This window comes from Hemitrygon akajei, chromosome 21 (genome assembly GCF_048418815.1).
Source record: "Hemitrygon akajei chromosome 21, sHemAka1.3, whole genome shotgun sequence".
NCBI lineage: Eukaryota > Metazoa > Chordata > Chondrichthyes > Myliobatiformes > Dasyatidae > Hemitrygon > Hemitrygon akajei.
Window position 1 is genome coordinate 28,931,986 of NC_133144.1, and position 18,605 is coordinate 28,950,590.

Sequence of the window (18,605 nt, forward strand, 5' to 3'; positions counted from 1 at the left end):
AATAAAACATCAATAATTAGACAACCTTGAACCATTTTTTGAAAATCTTAAAATGTTGTGTGCATGATGATTGATCCTTGTGAAAAGACATGCAAGCTACATGGCTTTGGGAAACAGACAAACAGAACTTGGTCACACATGTAACCAAAATGAGTTAATTCCTTGCAAGCATTTGTCTACCCATGATACACGGTGCTGCTTAGCCCACTAAAAATGAAAATCATTTTAGAACAAGATCAATGCAACTATAATAGAAAAGGCAGTGCAGGGTGTATGGTAGTTCTCAGTATATGCTGAGACTCGGTGATATTGTCAAATTTTCCTCCCTCCAATCCCAATACAGTGGATTCTGGTTAACAGAGACACATTAGGATCAGTATATTTTGGCTCAAGTGCATTTTGGTAAGTCTCCTGTCCTAATTAAGTTACATAGTGTACCAAATAAGCAAAGGGACTCCCAGCTATTTTCTTAAATATTTTTTGTTCTTTAAGAGTTATCACAAATAAGTGGTTGCTCTGATTAACTGATGGCTCAATTAATCAGAATACACTGTATTTTAGGTTTTTTTTCTTATCCCAAACTTCATGTAATTTGGTCAGGAAGAAAAGCACATGCTATGAAACAAATATTTTAACAGTAAACAATTTGATGGACCAGCTGGATCTTCACCACTTAGCAATTTAACTGTTGCAGAACATGGGTATTAAAAGGATCCTGAAATACACATTATTGAACAATCCACCAAGTAAAACTCAACATGCTTAAAACCAATAGCTTAATTTAGAAAACTGAAACAGTAGTTTTTTTTTAAAAACTTAAAAAGCTCATGCTAATTAAACTGTCAATGAGGCAAATTAATAACTAGTATGAGTACAATCAACTTGCTAATATGTTGGCTGAGATAAATGAAACAAAACAAAGCTCAAAGCAGAAAGCAAGGCATCAACTATTTCAATTACAATTTATGAAACAGTTCATTGGTCAAGGAATGCGCAGACTAAGATTAACAATCCTCACAGCTACTTGCAAATTGAACTCGAGTCTTAAAACCACTGCTATGGCCTCTACCTTCCACGAGTTATTAACTGCAACCAAAAACTGATCAAGAAACATGGTTAATGTTAACTACATACCAAGTGCTGCATTTTTACAGCTTCAAGGGGATAATCTCCTTTAGCAGTTTCTCCGGACAACATGATGCAATCTGCACCATCTAGTACAGCATTAGCTACATCACTGCCCTCGGCTCGGGTGGGTCTGGGTTTCTTGATCATGCTCTCCAACATCTGCGAGTACAAAAAACACATAGGTATAGATATTCTTCATGAACTTTTCATTCCCTGTACCTGGTCTCACATACCAACAGAAGCTGATTCTCCTATCACCCGCTACGCTAGGGCAATTTAGAGACAGCATGGCAACGGGCCTTTCCAGCCCACCAAACCTGTGCTGCATGTGACCAATTAACATACTAACTCATACTGTATGTCATTGGACAGAGAAACCAAGAGCACCTGGAAGCTCACAATCACAGGGAGAATGTACAAACATTTTTTCAGAACTTGGGTTACTGGTGTTATGATAGCATGTTAACCACTACAGTGCCATGCTGCCCTTTAGTAGACAATTTCGTAGCTGAGCTTTGAAAGGTAGTTATGAAATTTGTGAACTGGGAAGGAGATTCCAGAAGTAATTTGAAGACAAAGCAAACTGCAAATATGAAGCACTGGGGATCGAACCTGTATTACTAATTGCCAAACAGTGACAGATCTGTAATCTGTACAAGCTTAATACAACTATCCTTCACAAACATGGAATGCAGCCACACTAGGGACACTATTCATCACAGGCCCACAATTTTAGACCTAATTTTGGGAAGTGGACAGGGAAGAAAGGAGAAAACTATACCTGGGTAGCACAGATGACAGGTTTGCCTGCTCTGTTACAACGTCCAATCATCATTTTCTGAGCGAGGAAGACTTTCTCACTTGGGATTTCAATGCCCAGGTCACCACGAGCAACCATGATGCCATCACTGGCCTCTAGGACCTCATCAAATCTGAAATAAAAATGTACTTAAGTAGCCATAAATCACACAGCCTATAAATGATGGAAGAACAAAGATGGCTGCATCTCCAAAATAACTGGATAAAAATAACTACATACTTCCACTTGATGGGCTGCCTGTCTTGAAACCACTCTTATGAATTAGTCAGATCTTTTCAAAAGACAAAACACTTGCGTGAAAAGATGTGATGTTTGACACCTCCATGAACAGCATATGAATCCAGGCTTAATTCAAGTGCATGGAACAGTTACTTGGAGTTAGGATTACTGATGACCCATCAGAAGGTTTTAGAGCTCAAAAGGTTTATTCTTGATGTTATAATCTGTACTGTACTTTGCAACTGAAGCTGTATTTATCATACAATTGTAATGCTATTGACCACTCACCGACGAACTCCCTCATGATTCTCTATTTTGCTGATGATTTTGATCTTCTTTCCTTTCTCACCAAGGACTGCTCGCACAGCATCAACATCAGCACCCTTACGAATGAAGGAGGCAAACACCATGTCTACTCCTTGTTCCACACCAAATTTTAGGTCTTGGATATCTTTTTCTGATACTGCTGGAAGGTCAACTGCTGCTCCTGGCAAGTTGACACCTTTTTTGCTGCCCAGAAGACCACCATTCTCAATCTCAGTATTACAATAATTTGCACCTGTAAAGGAATAAAGCAATGTAAATGACAATAAGCAAACCAATGATACAGATATACACAAATCAAGGAAAAGCAACTGAATGATAAAAATCCAACAAGAGCTAGACAAAAACATATTTGCAGCCCAACAACCTTCCAAGATTTGACTAAGTAAACAAATTTACTATTCTTGACTGTCCAAGGCTGGTATGGTAATGTAACAGTTAGCTTAATGCTTTATAGCACAAACAATCAGAAGATCAGGGTTGAATTCCTGCTACTTGATTGTAAGGAGATCGTATGTTCTCACGACTGTGTGGGTTTCCCCTAGGTACTCTAGTTTTCTCCCACATTCTAAATACCCAGGTTAGGTTTAAATCTTGCTTTTTAAAATCGAAGCAACAGGCTGAGAGTGAAGGACTAAAGACATCTCGGAGAGAAGCCATTTTTAAAAAAACTGATCGAAGGAAAGAGGCTAGACTGCACAGGCACGTGACGTAGCGCACCAAAGGTTTAAAAAAAAGACTGCCATATGCAGCGGCCATCGGAGTAGATTGAGTCAGAGTGGGACGGTTTTGGCTCAACAGGCTTCGGCGGTGAACAGGCAGAGGACAGGGTAGGTTCCGGTAAGTTTTGTTTGTTTAGAGTAGAGAGAATGCCAGGCAGAATGTTGGAATGCTCTTCTTGCAGGATATGGGAAGTCAGGGAGACCTCTGGTCTCCCTAACAACACCGACACCTGGAAGTGCATCCAACTGCAGCTCTTAACAAACCACATTAGGGAACTGGAGCAGGAGCTGGATGACCTCCGAATCATTCAGGAGAGTGAGAAGTTTATAGATAGCTTCAGGGAGGTAGTTATGCCAAAGGAGCAGCACACAGGTAATTGGGTTACTGTCAGGCAAGGGAAGGGGAAAAAGGCAGGCAGAGCAGGGCTGCCGTGGCCATTCCTCTCAACAAGTATACCGATTTGGATACTGTTGGTGGGGTGGGGGGGGGGGAAGAGGAGAGAGCGGGATGACCTACCTGGGACAAGCTGCGGCAGCCAGATCTCTGGCACTGAGTCTGGTTCTGCAGTGCAGGGGGGTGGGGAAGAAAAGGAGAACAGTAGTGATAAGGGACTCGATAGTTGCAGGTACAGACAGGAAGTTCTATGGTTGTGACAGAGACTCCCGGATGGTTTGTTGCCTCCCGAGTGCCAGAGTCAGGGATGTCTCTGATCGCGTGCACAGCATTATGAAATGGGAGGGTGAGCAGCCAGATGTCATGGTACACATCGGTACCAATGACGTAGGAAGAGTGAGGAGGTCCTGAAGAGTGAGTATAGAGAGCTTGGTAGGAAGTTAAAAAGCAGGGCCTCGAGGGTGGCAATCTCAGGATTGCTACCTGTGCCACGTGCCAGTGAGGATACGAATAGGATGCTCTGGAGGATGAACACGTGGGCTGAGGAACTGCTGTAGGGGGCAGGGTTTCAGAATCATTGGGACCTCTTCTGGGGCAGGTGGGACCTGTACAAGAGAGACAGGTTACACCTGAACTCCAGGGAGCCCAATATCCTTGCAGTGACATTTGTTAGTGCTATTTGGGGGGGGGGGGGGGGGGTTAACTAGATTTGCAGGGGGATGGGAACCAGAGTAGATAGTGGAGTGGGGGGTGAAAATAAATGATGTTACAGGTTCAAGCAAAGTCACAAACAGAAGGGTTGTGTGGTGGTAACAATCTTCTGGAGGTGTGTCTATTTCAATGCAAGGAGTATTGTGGGGAAGGCTGATGAGCTGAGGGCGTGGATTGACACGTGGAATTACGACATTGTAGCCATTAGTGAAACTTGGCTACAGGAGAGGCAGAACTGGCAGCTTAACCTTCCAGGGTTTCGGTGTTTCAGACGTGATAGAGGCAGAGGGATGAAGGGTGGGGGTGGGGTGGGGGGGGTAGCACTGCTAGTCAGGGAAAATGTTACAGCAGTGCTCAAGCAGGACAGATTAGAGGGCTTGTATACCGAGGCCATATGGGTGGAGCTGAGAAACATTAAAGGTATGACTACATTAATGGGGTTGTGTTATAGACCACACAATAGTCAGTGAGAATTGGAGGAGCAAAACTGCAGAGAGATAGACAACTGCAGGAAACAAAGTTGTGATAGTAGGGGATTTTAATTTTCCGCATATTGATTGGGACTCCCATACTGTTAAAGGTCTAGATGGGTTAGGGTTTTAAAATGTGTTCAGGAAATTTTTTCTACATCAATATATAGGAGGTACCAACTAGAAAGGATGTAATATTAGATCTCCTATTAAGAAACGAGTTAGGACAGGTGGCAGCAGTGTGTGTAGGGGAACACTTTGGTTCCAGTGATCATAACACCATTAGTTTCAACTTGATCATGGATAAAGATAGATCTGGTCCTCGGGTTGCGATTCTAAACTGGAAAAAGGACAAATTTGAAGAAATGAGAAAGGATCTAAAAAGCGTGGATTGGGACAGGTTGTTCTCTGGCAAGTATATAGTTGGTAGTGGGAGGCCTTCAAAGGAGAAATTTTGAAAGTGCAGAGTTTGTATGTTCCTGTCAGAATTAAAGGCAAAGTGAATGAGAATAAGGAACCTTAGTTCTCTAGGGATATTGGAACTCTGATAAAGAGAGAGATGTATGACATGTATAGGAAACAGGGAGCAAATAAGATACTTGAGTATAAAAAGTGCAAAAAAAAACTTAAGAAATCAGGAGGGCTAAAGGAAGACATGAGGTAGCTTTGGCAGTCAAGGTGAAGGATGATCCAAAGAGCTTCTACAGGTGTATTAAGAGAAAAAGAATAGTAAGGGATAAAATTGGTCCTCTTGAAGATCAGAGTGGTTGGCTATGTATGGAACCAAAAGAAATGGGGCAGATCTTAAAATGGGTTTTTTTGCATCTGTATTTACTAAGGAAACTGGCATGGAGTCAATGGAAGTAAGGCAAACAAGTAGTGAGGTCATGGAACCTATACAGATTGAAGAGGAGGTGCTTGCTATCTTGAGGCAAATCAGAGTACATAAATCCCCAGGACCTGACAGGGTATTCCATGACCTTGAAGGAGACTAGTGTTGAAATTGCAGGGGCCCTGGCAGATATATTTAAAATGTCGGTATCTACGGGTGAGGTGCCGGAGAATTGGAGGATAGCTCATGCTGTTCCGTTGTTTAAAAAAGGCTCTAAAAGTAATCCGGGAAATTATAGGCCAGTAAGTTTGACGTCGGTAGTAGGTATATTATTGGAAGGAGTACGAAGAGATAGGATCTACAACTATTTGGATAGACAGGGTTTTATTAGGGAGTCAACACGGCTTTGTGCATGGTAGGTCATGTTTAACAAATCTATTAGAGTTTTTCGAGGAGGTTACAAGGACAGTGGATGAAAGGAAGGCAGTGGATGTTGTCTACATGGACTTCAGTAAGGCCTTTGGCTAAGTCCCACTTGGGAGGTTAGTTAGGAAGGTTCAGTTACTAGGTATATATGGTGAGGTAGTAAATTGGATTAGACATTGGGTCAATGGGAGGAGCCAGAGAGTGGTAGTGGAGGATTGCTTCTCTGAGTGGAGGCCTGTGACTAGTGGTATGCCACAGGGATCAGTACTGGGTCCATTGTTAATTGTCATCTATATCAATGATGTGGTAAACTGGATCAGCAAATTTGCTGATGATACAAAGATTGGAGGTGTAGTGGACAGTGAGGAAGGTTTTCAAAGCTTGCAGAGGGATTTGGACCAGCTGGAAAAATGGGCTGAAAAATGGCAGATGGAGTTTTATACAGACAAGTGTGAGATATTGCACTTCCGAAGGAAAAACCAAGGTAGAACGTACAAGGTAAATGGTAGGGCACTGAGGAGTGCAGTAGAACAAAGGGATCTGGGAATACAGGTACAAAATTCCCTAAAAGTGGTGTCACAGGTAGATAGGGTAGTAAAGAGAGCTTTTGGTACATTAGCCTTTATAAATCAAAGTACTGAGTATAAGACTTGGAATGTTATGCTGAGGTTGTACAAGGCATTGGTGAGGCCGAATTTGGAGTATTGTGTGCAGTTTCAGTCACCAAATTACAGGAAGGATATTAAAAAGGTTGAAAGAGTGTAGAGAAGGCTTACAAGGATGTTGCCAGGACTTGAGAAACTGAGCTACCAAGAAAGGTTGAATAGGTTAGGACTTTATTCCCTGAAGCGTAGAAGAATGAGGGGAGATTTGATAGAGGTATATAAAATGATAGTGGGTATAGATAGAGTGAATACAAGCAGGCTTTTTCCACTGAGGTTAGGGGAGAAAAAAAGCAGAGGACATGGGTTAAGGGTGAAGGGGGGAAGTTTAAAGGGAACATTAGGGGGAGCTTCTTCACACAGTGATTTTTTTGGACTTTTTATACTCAAGTACCTTATTTGTTCCATTTCCTATACATGTCATACATCTCTCTCTTCTTTATCAGAGTTCCAATATCCCTAGTGAACCAAGGTTCCTTATTCTCATTCACTTTGCCTTTAATCCTGACAGGAACATACAACCTCTGCACTTTCAAAATTTCTCCTTTGAAGGCCTCCCACTTACCAACTACATCCTTGCCAGAAAACAACCTGTCCCAATCCACACTTTTTAGATCCTTTCTCATTTCTTCAAATTTGGCCTTTTTTTCAGTTTAGAACCTCACCCCGAGGACCAGATCTATCTTTATCCATGATCAAGTTGAAATTAACGGTGGGAGTGTGGAATGAGCTGCCAGATGAAGTGGCAAACGCGGGCTCACTTTTAACATTTAAGGAAAAACTTGGACAAGTACAAGTTCCCCTGCTATCCGAAGGTAGAGCATTCCTTTTGTAAGCCGAAATGTCGTAAAGCGAAGAAGCAATTACCACTCATTTATATGGGAAAATTTTTTGAGCATTCCCTGATCCAAAAAGTAACCTACCAAATCAGACCAAGTAACAGATAAAACCTAAAATAACACAAACATATAGTAAAAGCAGGAATGATATAATAAATATACAGCCTATATAAAGTAGAAATATTGTATGTAGTGTAGTTTCACTTATCAAAATCAGGAAGACAGCAAGCCAAAATACAAACGTTTGTAGATTTGGTGAGAAAATAATCGGCACGTATACGCATGTGCGCACAACTGCCAGCACAAGGCTTCACGGTCATGGTAGTCTTTTTCGAGGTAAACACACATATAAGGTGGGAGTCTTTTTCGTAAAAGTGAAAATCCTCTTTGATTAGCGAAAACAGGTACTAATGTAGGTCCTTCTTAACAGCAAGCTGTTGTAAAGCGAATGTTCAAAAGACGGGGGCCACCTGTACTTGGATGAGAGGTGTATGGAGGGATATGGTCCAGGTGCAGGTCAGTGGGACTGGGCAGAAAAATGGTTCAGTACAGCCAAGAAGGGCCAAAATGCCTATTTCTGTGCTGTAATGTTCTATGGTTCGTAAATTGTGGACATGCTATGACATCCGTGACCTACCCACAGAACATCAGACTGTATTGGCCATGATCACAAATGAAATTTTTCACGGAACGTTTCGATATTTTGAGGTACATGCGACAATTAAAGCTAATCTTTAAATCTCCTGTCAAGAATTGCACAGATTTGAAGCATTGGGTCAACTTAAATATCCTCCACATTATTCTAACAAGCCATTCAGTTCAGGGAAGCTTAAGAATAAACACTAGCCTTCAAGAATGTCCCAATTTCCTGAAGCAACTTAAAAAATCCAGTTATGAATAACAACGAAACAAAATCTAAAATTTAAATGCTCACACATCATGCCATCACACATGTCAGGAGATGTGATGAAAATGAATTGCAAGCAAATCTCAAGGTAAAGCAGGCAGAATATAGTAATTAATGCCAGAGAGCAGAAAATGTTTTTTCTTTAAATCTGAAGTACACAACATTAATCAACCAAAACTGCAATGCTCCTAATATTAGGATAGTCCACAGCACAACACTGACCTATGTCCAACACACGGAGACTAATTAAGCCATCATCTACATAGATTCGGCTGTCTTTTTCAACCACTTTAGTCAAGTTCTTGTAGTCCACCCACAGAATATTTTCATCGCAATTTTCTTTATAGGCATCATCGAGTGTGACTTTAAGCTTAGCTCCTTTCTTAAGTTCAACTTCAGCAGTGCCACTCTGCAGGAAAACAAAAAGGTAAATCAGACAATTTAAGTCGACACAAGCGAATGCAGATGCTGCTGTCCAGAAAGTAGAGGAACTCAGTGGATCAATTAGTCACTTCTGTGGGAGAAAAATTATTGATGTTTTGGGTCAAAAACCTGCATCAGGATTGAGAGCAGTGGAATGAGATGGCTAATACGAAGAGTATAAGAGTATAACTTTGGGTCCATGTAGATAGATGTAATACAATTTAAACCTGTTGTGATTACTTAACAAATACAATATGCACACCATACTTTATAAAGAGAAACCTCTGCAATCCTAGCATATCTAATCAAGAATGGTGGACAATTAAACAGCTAATGAGGTTGCAATTCCAATGATGGCAGGGATCAGCTCAAATGTGAAGGCACAGGCATTCCCAAGCATATTCAGCCAGAATGACAAAACAGATAGCCTTGTTTCCAATGAGCATGCGGGCACGTGTGCAATGCACACTGGGATACCATAATTACAAGTGCAGGAACGTGTTATAAGCTGCAGTAGAGTGCTCAGTCTCCCAATCATAAAGGGGGGGAAAACAAAGGTGATGACTGTTGATCAAGTCACTGATCACTTCACTTTAGATAATTGCTTTATATGGCAGTGTTCAGCCTGGCAGCAACATTGGAAACATTTGGGGATTGTTAGAAGAAAATTCCTTTTTGTCCTCAGTACCACAATGGAGTAGATCTACCAGCTTAAAGTCCCAGCTCAAGAGTGGAAAGTTGAAGGTGGGTGAACTGCTGCTAGCATCCTTAGGTGAAAGAAACTGCCTGGTAGCAACTGACCCCACCCCCCCTCCCCCCAATGGGCCCAAACTGTATACCAGCAGTATACTAACAGTCTGCAATAAAGATATAAAGAAAAACGTGCCAAAGAAAACAAATCCTGCCATGTCTGATTACGCAAGCAATTGAGACAGAAATTAAAGGAATTCCTACTTTAAACAGAACATACAATGGCTGCAAGGTCAAATTAACAGCTCCTATTCCTGATCCTCGTAGACTTATGAATTAAAATTGTCATTTTGACATTTATCAAATAAATTTAAACTGACAAAATCAGTGCAAAAACAGAAAATGAAGATTTACAACACTGGTTCTCTGGCTTAAACACTGCATCTGAAATCAAATACAATCATTTCCAAATTGTAATTATTTGCATTTTCTACAGTGGCATGGCTGTTTCCCCCCCTAAAAACTGACAACCAGCTTTAATCGTAAGTATCTTCAATGAGATGACAAGTTCATTTTTCTAACCACCTACAGTACACATCATGCTCAGAAAGAAATGGAACAGCATTTGAATGCAAGCTGAACTTAATGACCAATTCAGCCTAGATTAGTGTTGCCCATTTCAACTGCCAGATAAAAATCAGCAGCTTTATTTACCATAATACTTTACCACAAAGACTAACCACATTGTAACAAAATATGCTAGTCTACCTCTAACTTCACAAACCCACAAGCACTGAATTCAAATGAAATATTTAAATAGAACACTTACTCCCTTTATGAGTCCAGTGCGGATTTCAGGTCCTTTTGTGTCCAAAGCAACGGCAACTGGCCTGTAGTTGATAGGGTTGTCAGCAAAGCTTTCTGTGGCTTCACGGACATTCTTGATAGTTTCTGCATGATACTGCAAGGAAGAGTTCAATTTAGTTTATTCTGCAATTTGAAAGATTTAAGCTTCCTTCTGAAGAAAAATTTTGAACAAAGTTGTTACAGTTCAATACTACACATGGACATCCTACTGCAATAATGTATACTTCACAACATAATTTGACAATATTTTTGAAAGTGGTATGTCCAATTTTATGCAAAAACTTGAACCGGAAGAATACATGGAAATGCCTAACCTTTAATATCCTACACAAGACCATATAAACATGGACAACATTAATCAACTTAATTCATCTGCAAGAAATGTACAACAGACAAATGAAGCACCAATCCTCGCTAGCAAGGTCACTTTCAGCCACAGTGTTTTCCACCATATATACATATGTATATATGTATCTACATATATACAGGCAAGTCTTTGAAAGAAAGAAGGTGCCAACTACAAAATCTGATCTGGGTAAATAAGAACAAGAAATGGGAGCAGGAGTAGGCCATCTGGCCTGTCGAGTCTGTTCCACTATTCAATAAAATCATGGCTGATCTGACCATGGACTCATCTCCACCTACTTGCCTTTTCCCTACAGTCCTTAATACCCTTACTTTTCAAAAATCTATCCAATCTTGTCTTAAATATACTTAGCCTCCGCTGCTTCAATGCGCAGAGAATTCCACAGAGTCACCACTCTTTGGGAAAAGCACTTCCTCATCTCCATCCTAAACTTACTCCCCCAAATCCTGAGGCTACATCCCCTAGTTCTAGACTCACCCAACAGTGAAAACAACTTTCCTGCCTCTATTTTATCTATCCTTCTCATAATTTTATATGTTTCTATAAAGATCTCCTCTCATCCTTCTGAATTCTAGCAAGTACAATCACAGGCAACTCAATCTCTTATCATAGTCTAAAGCAGAGGGGTCAGAACCATTTACTGTGCAAATTCTTCCAATGGAAAAGCTAAAACAATTCAGAGATTAATCCACTCCCAATGTTACCTTTATTGACAAGAACCACAAGCAAATTTACATTATTTTCACTACACTGATTGCTGGCCATATAAAGAATTACAATACTTTGTGCCAACAATTTACATGAGAACAGAGGATCAGAGCAATTATGCTGCAAAGGCTAGACAAGAATAAATCTATTCAGAGGACTGACATTCTCAAATAGCTCTGCTAACAATTTTAGTTATCACACTAGTTCTTGTTATTGTACTAAATGTCAAAATCCTTCAGTTCCATTGAAAAGCAAATGAAGAGCTTTATTCAAACTTGAGACCAAATAAAACTTTGAATTTTTAAATTAATGCTTCATGGGTGCAGATTTCAGACATCTGGGAAAGAAATAGATACCAATAATTATGTAAGTTTGCATAGTGGCAGGCTGTACAACTGTTGTTACAACTCCATCTAAAGTGCATTCCTAATTCCTTTGGTGCTGTATCCCTTTATCTGCATGCATTCCCAGGTGCACTGGTTTTCTCTCAAATCCACAAGTGTGGGTGGACACTTAACTAGTATTAATTTGTCCTCTTTTATGAGTAGGATTGGCAGGAAGAAGGGAAACAAAGTTAGGGGAATGTGGGGAGGAAACAAAAATTACAGGGAAAATTAGTGGGCAAATGAGATGATGCGAATTAGCACAAGGCCAAGCAAAATGGCCTCCACATCACAAGGAGAAAAATACTGAAAACAGACTAATTCTACCAGTATTCTATTACTGTTCATTTATGATATGAAAGGAAATTGTTAGTTCAATTAAGCATGCTGGAATTTCACCAAGTGATAGTGCCAAAATGCAGCCAATATTCCGGGAATCCAAGTATTCAAAGAAGCTAGGACATCAGACTAGATCAGTCAAGTTACACATGTCATAACAGGAACTTAAATGATGAGGAAAATTATTATTTCTGCAAACAGACTCCAATTAATAGAATGATTCTTACATTATTTATGGTATACAGGCAGTCCCTGGGTTATGAACAAGTTCCATTCCCGAGTCCATCTTTAAGTCGGATTTGTATGCGAGTCGGAACAAGTACATCCGGTATTATTTAGCATCAGTTAGTCAAATGTTTGTCTTAGTATATAGTATATATTTTACCTTTCTATGCATATAAAACACTTAAACTTATGTATTCCATTAATTAAACCACTAGTTGCTTAGTAATAATTGTAGCTTTCATCGGAGCAAGGCCTTTCACATGCTCCATTATTCTCCCTTTATCCTTTAAAATTGTTCCGATTGTTGACCGACTGTAGCCTAACACTTTTCCAATAACCGATGACGTTTCACCTCTTTCCAAACGTTTAATTATTTCCACTTTATTTTCAATTGCGATCACTTCTCGTCAATGAAACAGAAACACTGCGGGCAGCGGGTCCGGAGTTCCGCCGGCTCCCGAAGTCCACTGGGTCCTAAATTCCCCGGGTCTTAAAGCCCACCGCACTGAGACAGGTTAAATGGGACAAGTGGGGGCTGTGCTGGGTTTGGGTATTTCATCCTCCACAATATTCCGCGTGGAAATTTAAACTGGAGGTGGCAGTGTTTTTTTTTTACAAGTTCGAGTTGTGAGCTCGACACCAACCCGGCACAGGAGCAACTTGCCACTGGATCAAACTCGGGAACCTCCAGTCTCGAGTCCAGCACTGATCTCACTGCGCCACCAGCCGACCAGAACTCACACTCAACACTGTCAATGGCAGCGACCTAAAATGGCGGACGGTGTTGCAATCCGACTTAAAATTGTGGACAGCGTTCTCCTTCCTCGATTCGTAAGTACGAGCTGTCCATAAGTCGGACATTCGCAACTCGAGGACTACCTGTAGTATACTTGAAGCTTTCAGTGTTGGCTGGAAATGTATGAAGTGGATTCAATTTGTTACATGAATGCCACAAGAACTATATATAGGCAAGCTTGATCAATGGATCATATTACATTTCATTTGACCTATATCACGCAGACAGTTTTAACAGCTGAAAAGATCTAGTAGTCACAGCTGTCCTTGCTGACTAGCCCGTTTTTGATAGGTCAAACAAGTAAAACCCTGATGAAGAGGTCAATACTCCCCAATGCCATTAGGCTTTACAATTCAACCGCCAGGACTTAAGAACTTTTTAAAAGCTATTATTAATGCTTTTTGAGATAGTGATTTAGATGCATATCATATTTTTTTACTGAGTTAAGTATTGTATGTAATTAGTTTTGCTACAACAAGTGTATGGGACATTGGAAAAAAGTTGAATTTCCCCATGGGGATGAATAAAGTATCTATCTATCTAATAGTCTTCAATTGCTTTGAACTTTCTAAACAAAATTTATCTTAAAATAATATGCAAGGGATCCCTGCAATTTGCACATAAAAATCCAAAATTGACCACTTCCAGTGGTTATGGTTGAAGTACAGTTACAAGCAAATTAACCTTTAAACTAGTAATTTAGCCAGATGATTTCCTCCTTCCTCCAATCAGTTACTGGAGGTTATCACTACCAGACCAAAGAAAGCAAATCACTAGATAAGTACAAATCTGTATTTAAACCACAGTATTTATAAGAATAATCCACAAAAATCCATTATGTTTAAAAAGAAAAAAAAGGCTACACCAAATATTTTTAAACCCATGACATTGCATTAAAAACAAATGAAATTTTAGGATTCAATATGGAAAAATTTATCTGCTCAACATTCTTAGTTTTGACCAACTTCATATTCCTATATAAATTTTGTCTCCAGTACCATTAAATTTCAATCATAGCATTCTCCAGGAGGTACAACCCTAGTTGTGAACTCTTCATTAAACCTTACTCCTCATTTCTGGCTGGTAATCTACACTGCAATATCTCAAAAGGTTGATACATTCTTCTGAACTTGCAATGCCCAGAATATTTTTAGTGATACAAGTGCAATCCAATTCTATTCTTAGAATTGTTCTCAAATCAAATTTAAAGGTTTTCCTGATCATGCTATGATCAATTTACAATGCAAATTACAATGCTATAATGCAAATCCATTAATCTTGCCATGGAATGACATATTACAGTAGATATACCTGTATTGAAATTGCCTTGGAGAAGGAAACAAGAGCTAAATCTTTTTTGTTCAGCTGGGCCTCCCATTACCTTTTTTAAAATAAATGTTCAATTGGTAACCTCACTCTTCAGAAATACCAAGTTTAGCAGAGTTTTTTTTTGTACCAGGACTGCAAAATTGTATGCACCTTGACAGTATCTACACAATAAGCAGCAGAATGAGTCAAAACTGTTTATGGGTTGAAATTGACAACTTGTTACAAAACAAAGCCCTGGCTTATTTTCCACTCTCTATTAAAGGTGTACAATTACTTTGTGCAATTAAAACAGCTGGCTTTAGAGCAGAATGAAAACCAGACCTGCTGACTTGTATTAAGTACTTGTATCAGCACAAAGCCATTCATGTTCCAGTTCAGAGCTGAATTACCTCATGTGTTCCATGTGAAAAATTCATTCGTGCAACATTCATTCCAGCTTTGATCATCTCTTTCAGCGTCTCAACAGATCTTGATGCGGGACCTGAAAATAATCACAATGGAAAGAGAGCAAAGGCCAGTCAGAGGCTTCTGAATGACTGAAACCCAATGTAACATTAACTTAAGATATACAACTAACATTTCCAAGTTACATACAACAATCAAGAATGTGAAAAGCTATTCAAGTCAAAATGGAAATGATTGAACAATTTTAAAAAATTATCAGCTTTAATTTGGATAAATAGATCAAATATACACAAGAACTGTGCACTCCAGATGGGAAACAATGGAATACTAAAGGTAATTGGCAAGTAAAACTTCACAGATGAATTGGAGTGAGAACATTTGTGAGATTCATAAAATGAATTATAGAAATCATTGAGAAGATGGGCAAATCAAATCCATTTAGATACACAAGCCCATATTGCCTTGACCAACATCCTCCAATAAATTTGCCCAACATTAAAACTTTATTACTATTTGTAGAAATAATTTCAAATATCCACGATGCTCATATAGAATTTTCCGTTTACAAGACCACTTCCAAGTTCTCATATTAACAAAATAAGGAAATACACATCAACCATTTCCATTCCAGCAATCAGATTCCATGCCAATTCTGACAATTATTAGCAGCCCAAGTTCAAATTTCCTGCATCGCCACACCAACCCATCGCCACTGTTTTGGTAGCGCAATTAGCAAAATCAGCTGTTGGAACGGTCTTTAAAAGAAGTCATTTCTGTGTTATTCTGCATTGATCTTTATAACATGTGCGAATCAAGCCCGTCCTGTCTTCATTGAAGAAAGGAAGTGATTCTCGTGATGTAAAGTGCAAACACCACAAATATATAGGAAACTCCAACCTAACTACCAGTGATTTGACAAAAATCATTAGGCTGGAACTGCACAGGTTCCAATCATTCCACGTTTCTGGTGGTCAACCTGTACTACGTTGGGTGCTTTTTAATATCCCTAAAACTTCAACCAAGTTCCCCTCTATACAACCCTAGCGTCTGCACTTTTTTTTGCTGAACTACACTCCAACTCTGTACTCCACTCTTTCATAAAGACAATAGTAATATATTTTAAAGCCGACATGCAAATCTTCTAAATAATTCGTCTAATCCTAAGTTGAGTGTTGCATATAAACAATTTACTTTGTTTAAATATAGCACAATCCTGTACATAAATATTTTGCAGCTGAAAGTCAGTGAACTGTCATCAAATATGGATTTTAATTTCAAACAACAGTATACCAATGCTGTCGTGCAGAAAGCTTTGACTTTTCTGTAAGCTTACCAATGGTACAAATAATGCCAGTGTTGCGAGCAGTTGTTGCTTCAGAGTCTATATCCAACAAGCACAGGTGCTCCAGAAAAGTGTCAGCCATAGCAGCATGCAGCTGCTGCCGTTGAATGAAGGCTGTTCCCATTTCGTGCTGCGCATCTTTTGAGGTTGGCATGGTTGCTGCTGATTCTACCCTGGAAGGGAAAAAGAGAACATCAACCTGAGCCATGCAGTGAGGTCTCCAGATATGCAAGCCAGGGCAGTACAATATGCAGAGCAAGCTGTTGCCCATGTATGAACATCCCCCTCTCCACACATCTGATGAACCCAAAGGGACAACAGAGACCAATACAGTGTGGTACCAGCAGCATCGCAGGAGTTACTAGTCAGCGATGAATTTAAGATTAAGGACTCCCCCCCCCCCCCCCCCCCACCATGTTTACTCCCAAAGCCTTCCCCATGAGCGGATATAGCCGCAAGGCAACAGGAGTTTGAGATCAGAGTTTCTAGATGAGCTGCCAACCATGGCAGACAATCCCCATCTGCCCGATGCAGTGGTTGGTCAATAATACGACCTTGATGCTGGAATTCTGAAAAACACAAAACACTGGACGAACTTACTTAACAAATCAAGCACCACTGACGGGAAGGGAATAAACAATCAATATTTCAGGCTAAGAACCTTCAACAGGACTGGTAAAACAAATAATTTGTGGGTTGTCCTGTCCATTAACTCAACCTCCACAGATTTCAGTCTCAGTGAAGGTCCTCAGCTCCAAAACATTAGTGTTTATTCCCATCAACAGATGCTGACTAATTTGCTGAGTTCCTTTAGGATTTGTGTATTACCCTAAAAGTCAGAATGTTGGTTTTTTTTAAAACCACACACCCATCAATTCTGCAAACAAACAAAAACAATAAATAGCAATGTAGATTTTCTTTGGAAAAAAACAGCTACACAAAGGTGCAAGCACCCAACTGCCCTAGTTCATAACAGAAAGGGAATTGTTAAATTACTGACTTTTGTTAATATTGTAGATCTCATGATGCAAGAAAATTAATAACTTCATTTAAAATAACAAGTAAACATTGGAAGAGGTGCTCAAACTGTTTGAATTTTGTTTTTAAATCAGTTTCTTTTAATACTGAAGAATTTCTAGATATTCAGTCTCAAAGGTCTCACAATGACTACCTCCCCAACAAGGGCTGAGTTGATCCACAATGAGCTAGCTAGATCTCAATCTGGTCAGGTTGCAGCAGCCAAACTATCTCCAACAATACTATGCAAGGGGAAACAATGATTTAATCCAGAAAGCATAAAATGAAACTGCTGGCATTGAAAGAAAGTCATCCCAGTTTGAATTGAGCATTTCTTGATGTTTGTATGGCAGTTACTGACAATGCTACAGAGCAAAAGGATATACCGTAGATTCTGGATTTTAAGCCTCTACTTTTTCCCCCACATTTTGAACAGCTTTGAACTTTGCGGCCTTTAATACGGAGCGGCTAATACATGATTTTTTTCATGCCGCCTCGTAAACATTTTGCCTCATAACAGTAGACCAATAAAATTGATGAGTAGTTCACAGAGGTCCAATGAAATTGTACGATAAATCAAGCGCACTTTCACAATTAAATTATTGTAAATCAGTCATTTGTACTCACCCTCATCAACATGGAAAACACTCGAAGCATTGTGCTGCCTTATGGCAGTTATTTAGTTTATAATATTTTCGCTTAGTAATTCATTTTCTAGTTAAAGTTAGAAGAGTTTTAACTATATTTGTTTTCTGTACTACATCGCGGGATGCTATGACGTCACACCCGGTTTCGCGGTGTCTTGTGGGACAAATGCCGTTTGCGATAAACGGAAAGGCGGGGGTCGAGCGGCGGAGCGAAACGCTGCTTTTAAGTTAAAGGCGATCAATAACTTTTCCTGGTAGGCTGCAGTATATATATTTTTTACCAGTCGTTAGGAGATATTGGAATGTTGTTCAGTAAAGAAGTATACGCAACGTATATTTAAAAGTAGCCGCGTTACGGGCACGGTTCGAAAAAAAGCATTTGCAATATGTATTTGTTTTTGTTACCATATGGATTTAATTAAAAGTTAAAAAATCCTCACGTGTAATATCTTTCTGTGTAAATATCTCATATTACAACGTGGGACACCTGCGGCCGAAAATCCGGTGCGGCCTTTACAATTAAAAAATTGATTTTATTTCTAAAATTAGAGCCAGCGGCTTTTAATCAGGTGCGCTCTGTAGTCCGGAATCTACGGTATCATAGCCTTTGCTT

The 18,605-nt window shown here is 39.7% G+C and overlaps 1 protein-coding gene across 2 annotated transcripts in view; it reads right to left on the minus strand.

The window, feature by feature from the left end:
* pkma (pyruvate kinase M1/2a) overlaps positions 1 to 18,605 on the minus strand; it is a 37,619-nt gene that overhangs the window by 9,689 nt on the left and 9,325 nt on the right. For both annotated transcript variants that reach the window (XM_073025056.1, XM_073025055.1), the window contains exons 2-8: positions 16,320 to 16,501; positions 14,971 to 15,062; positions 10,397 to 10,528; positions 8,677 to 8,863; positions 2,456 to 2,726; positions 1,910 to 2,060; positions 1,135 to 1,287 (exon numbers count right to left, since the gene is read on the minus strand). In XM_073025056.1, coding sequence (XP_072881157.1) covers positions 1,135 to 1,287; positions 1,910 to 2,060; positions 2,456 to 2,726; positions 8,677 to 8,863; positions 10,397 to 10,528; positions 14,971 to 15,062; positions 16,320 to 16,482 — 1,149 coding nt within the window. In that variant the 5' untranslated portion in view covers positions 16,483 to 16,501. The remainder of the gene's footprint in view (positions 1 to 1,134; positions 1,288 to 1,909; positions 2,061 to 2,455; positions 2,727 to 8,676; positions 8,864 to 10,396; positions 10,529 to 14,970; positions 15,063 to 16,319; positions 16,502 to 18,605) is intronic.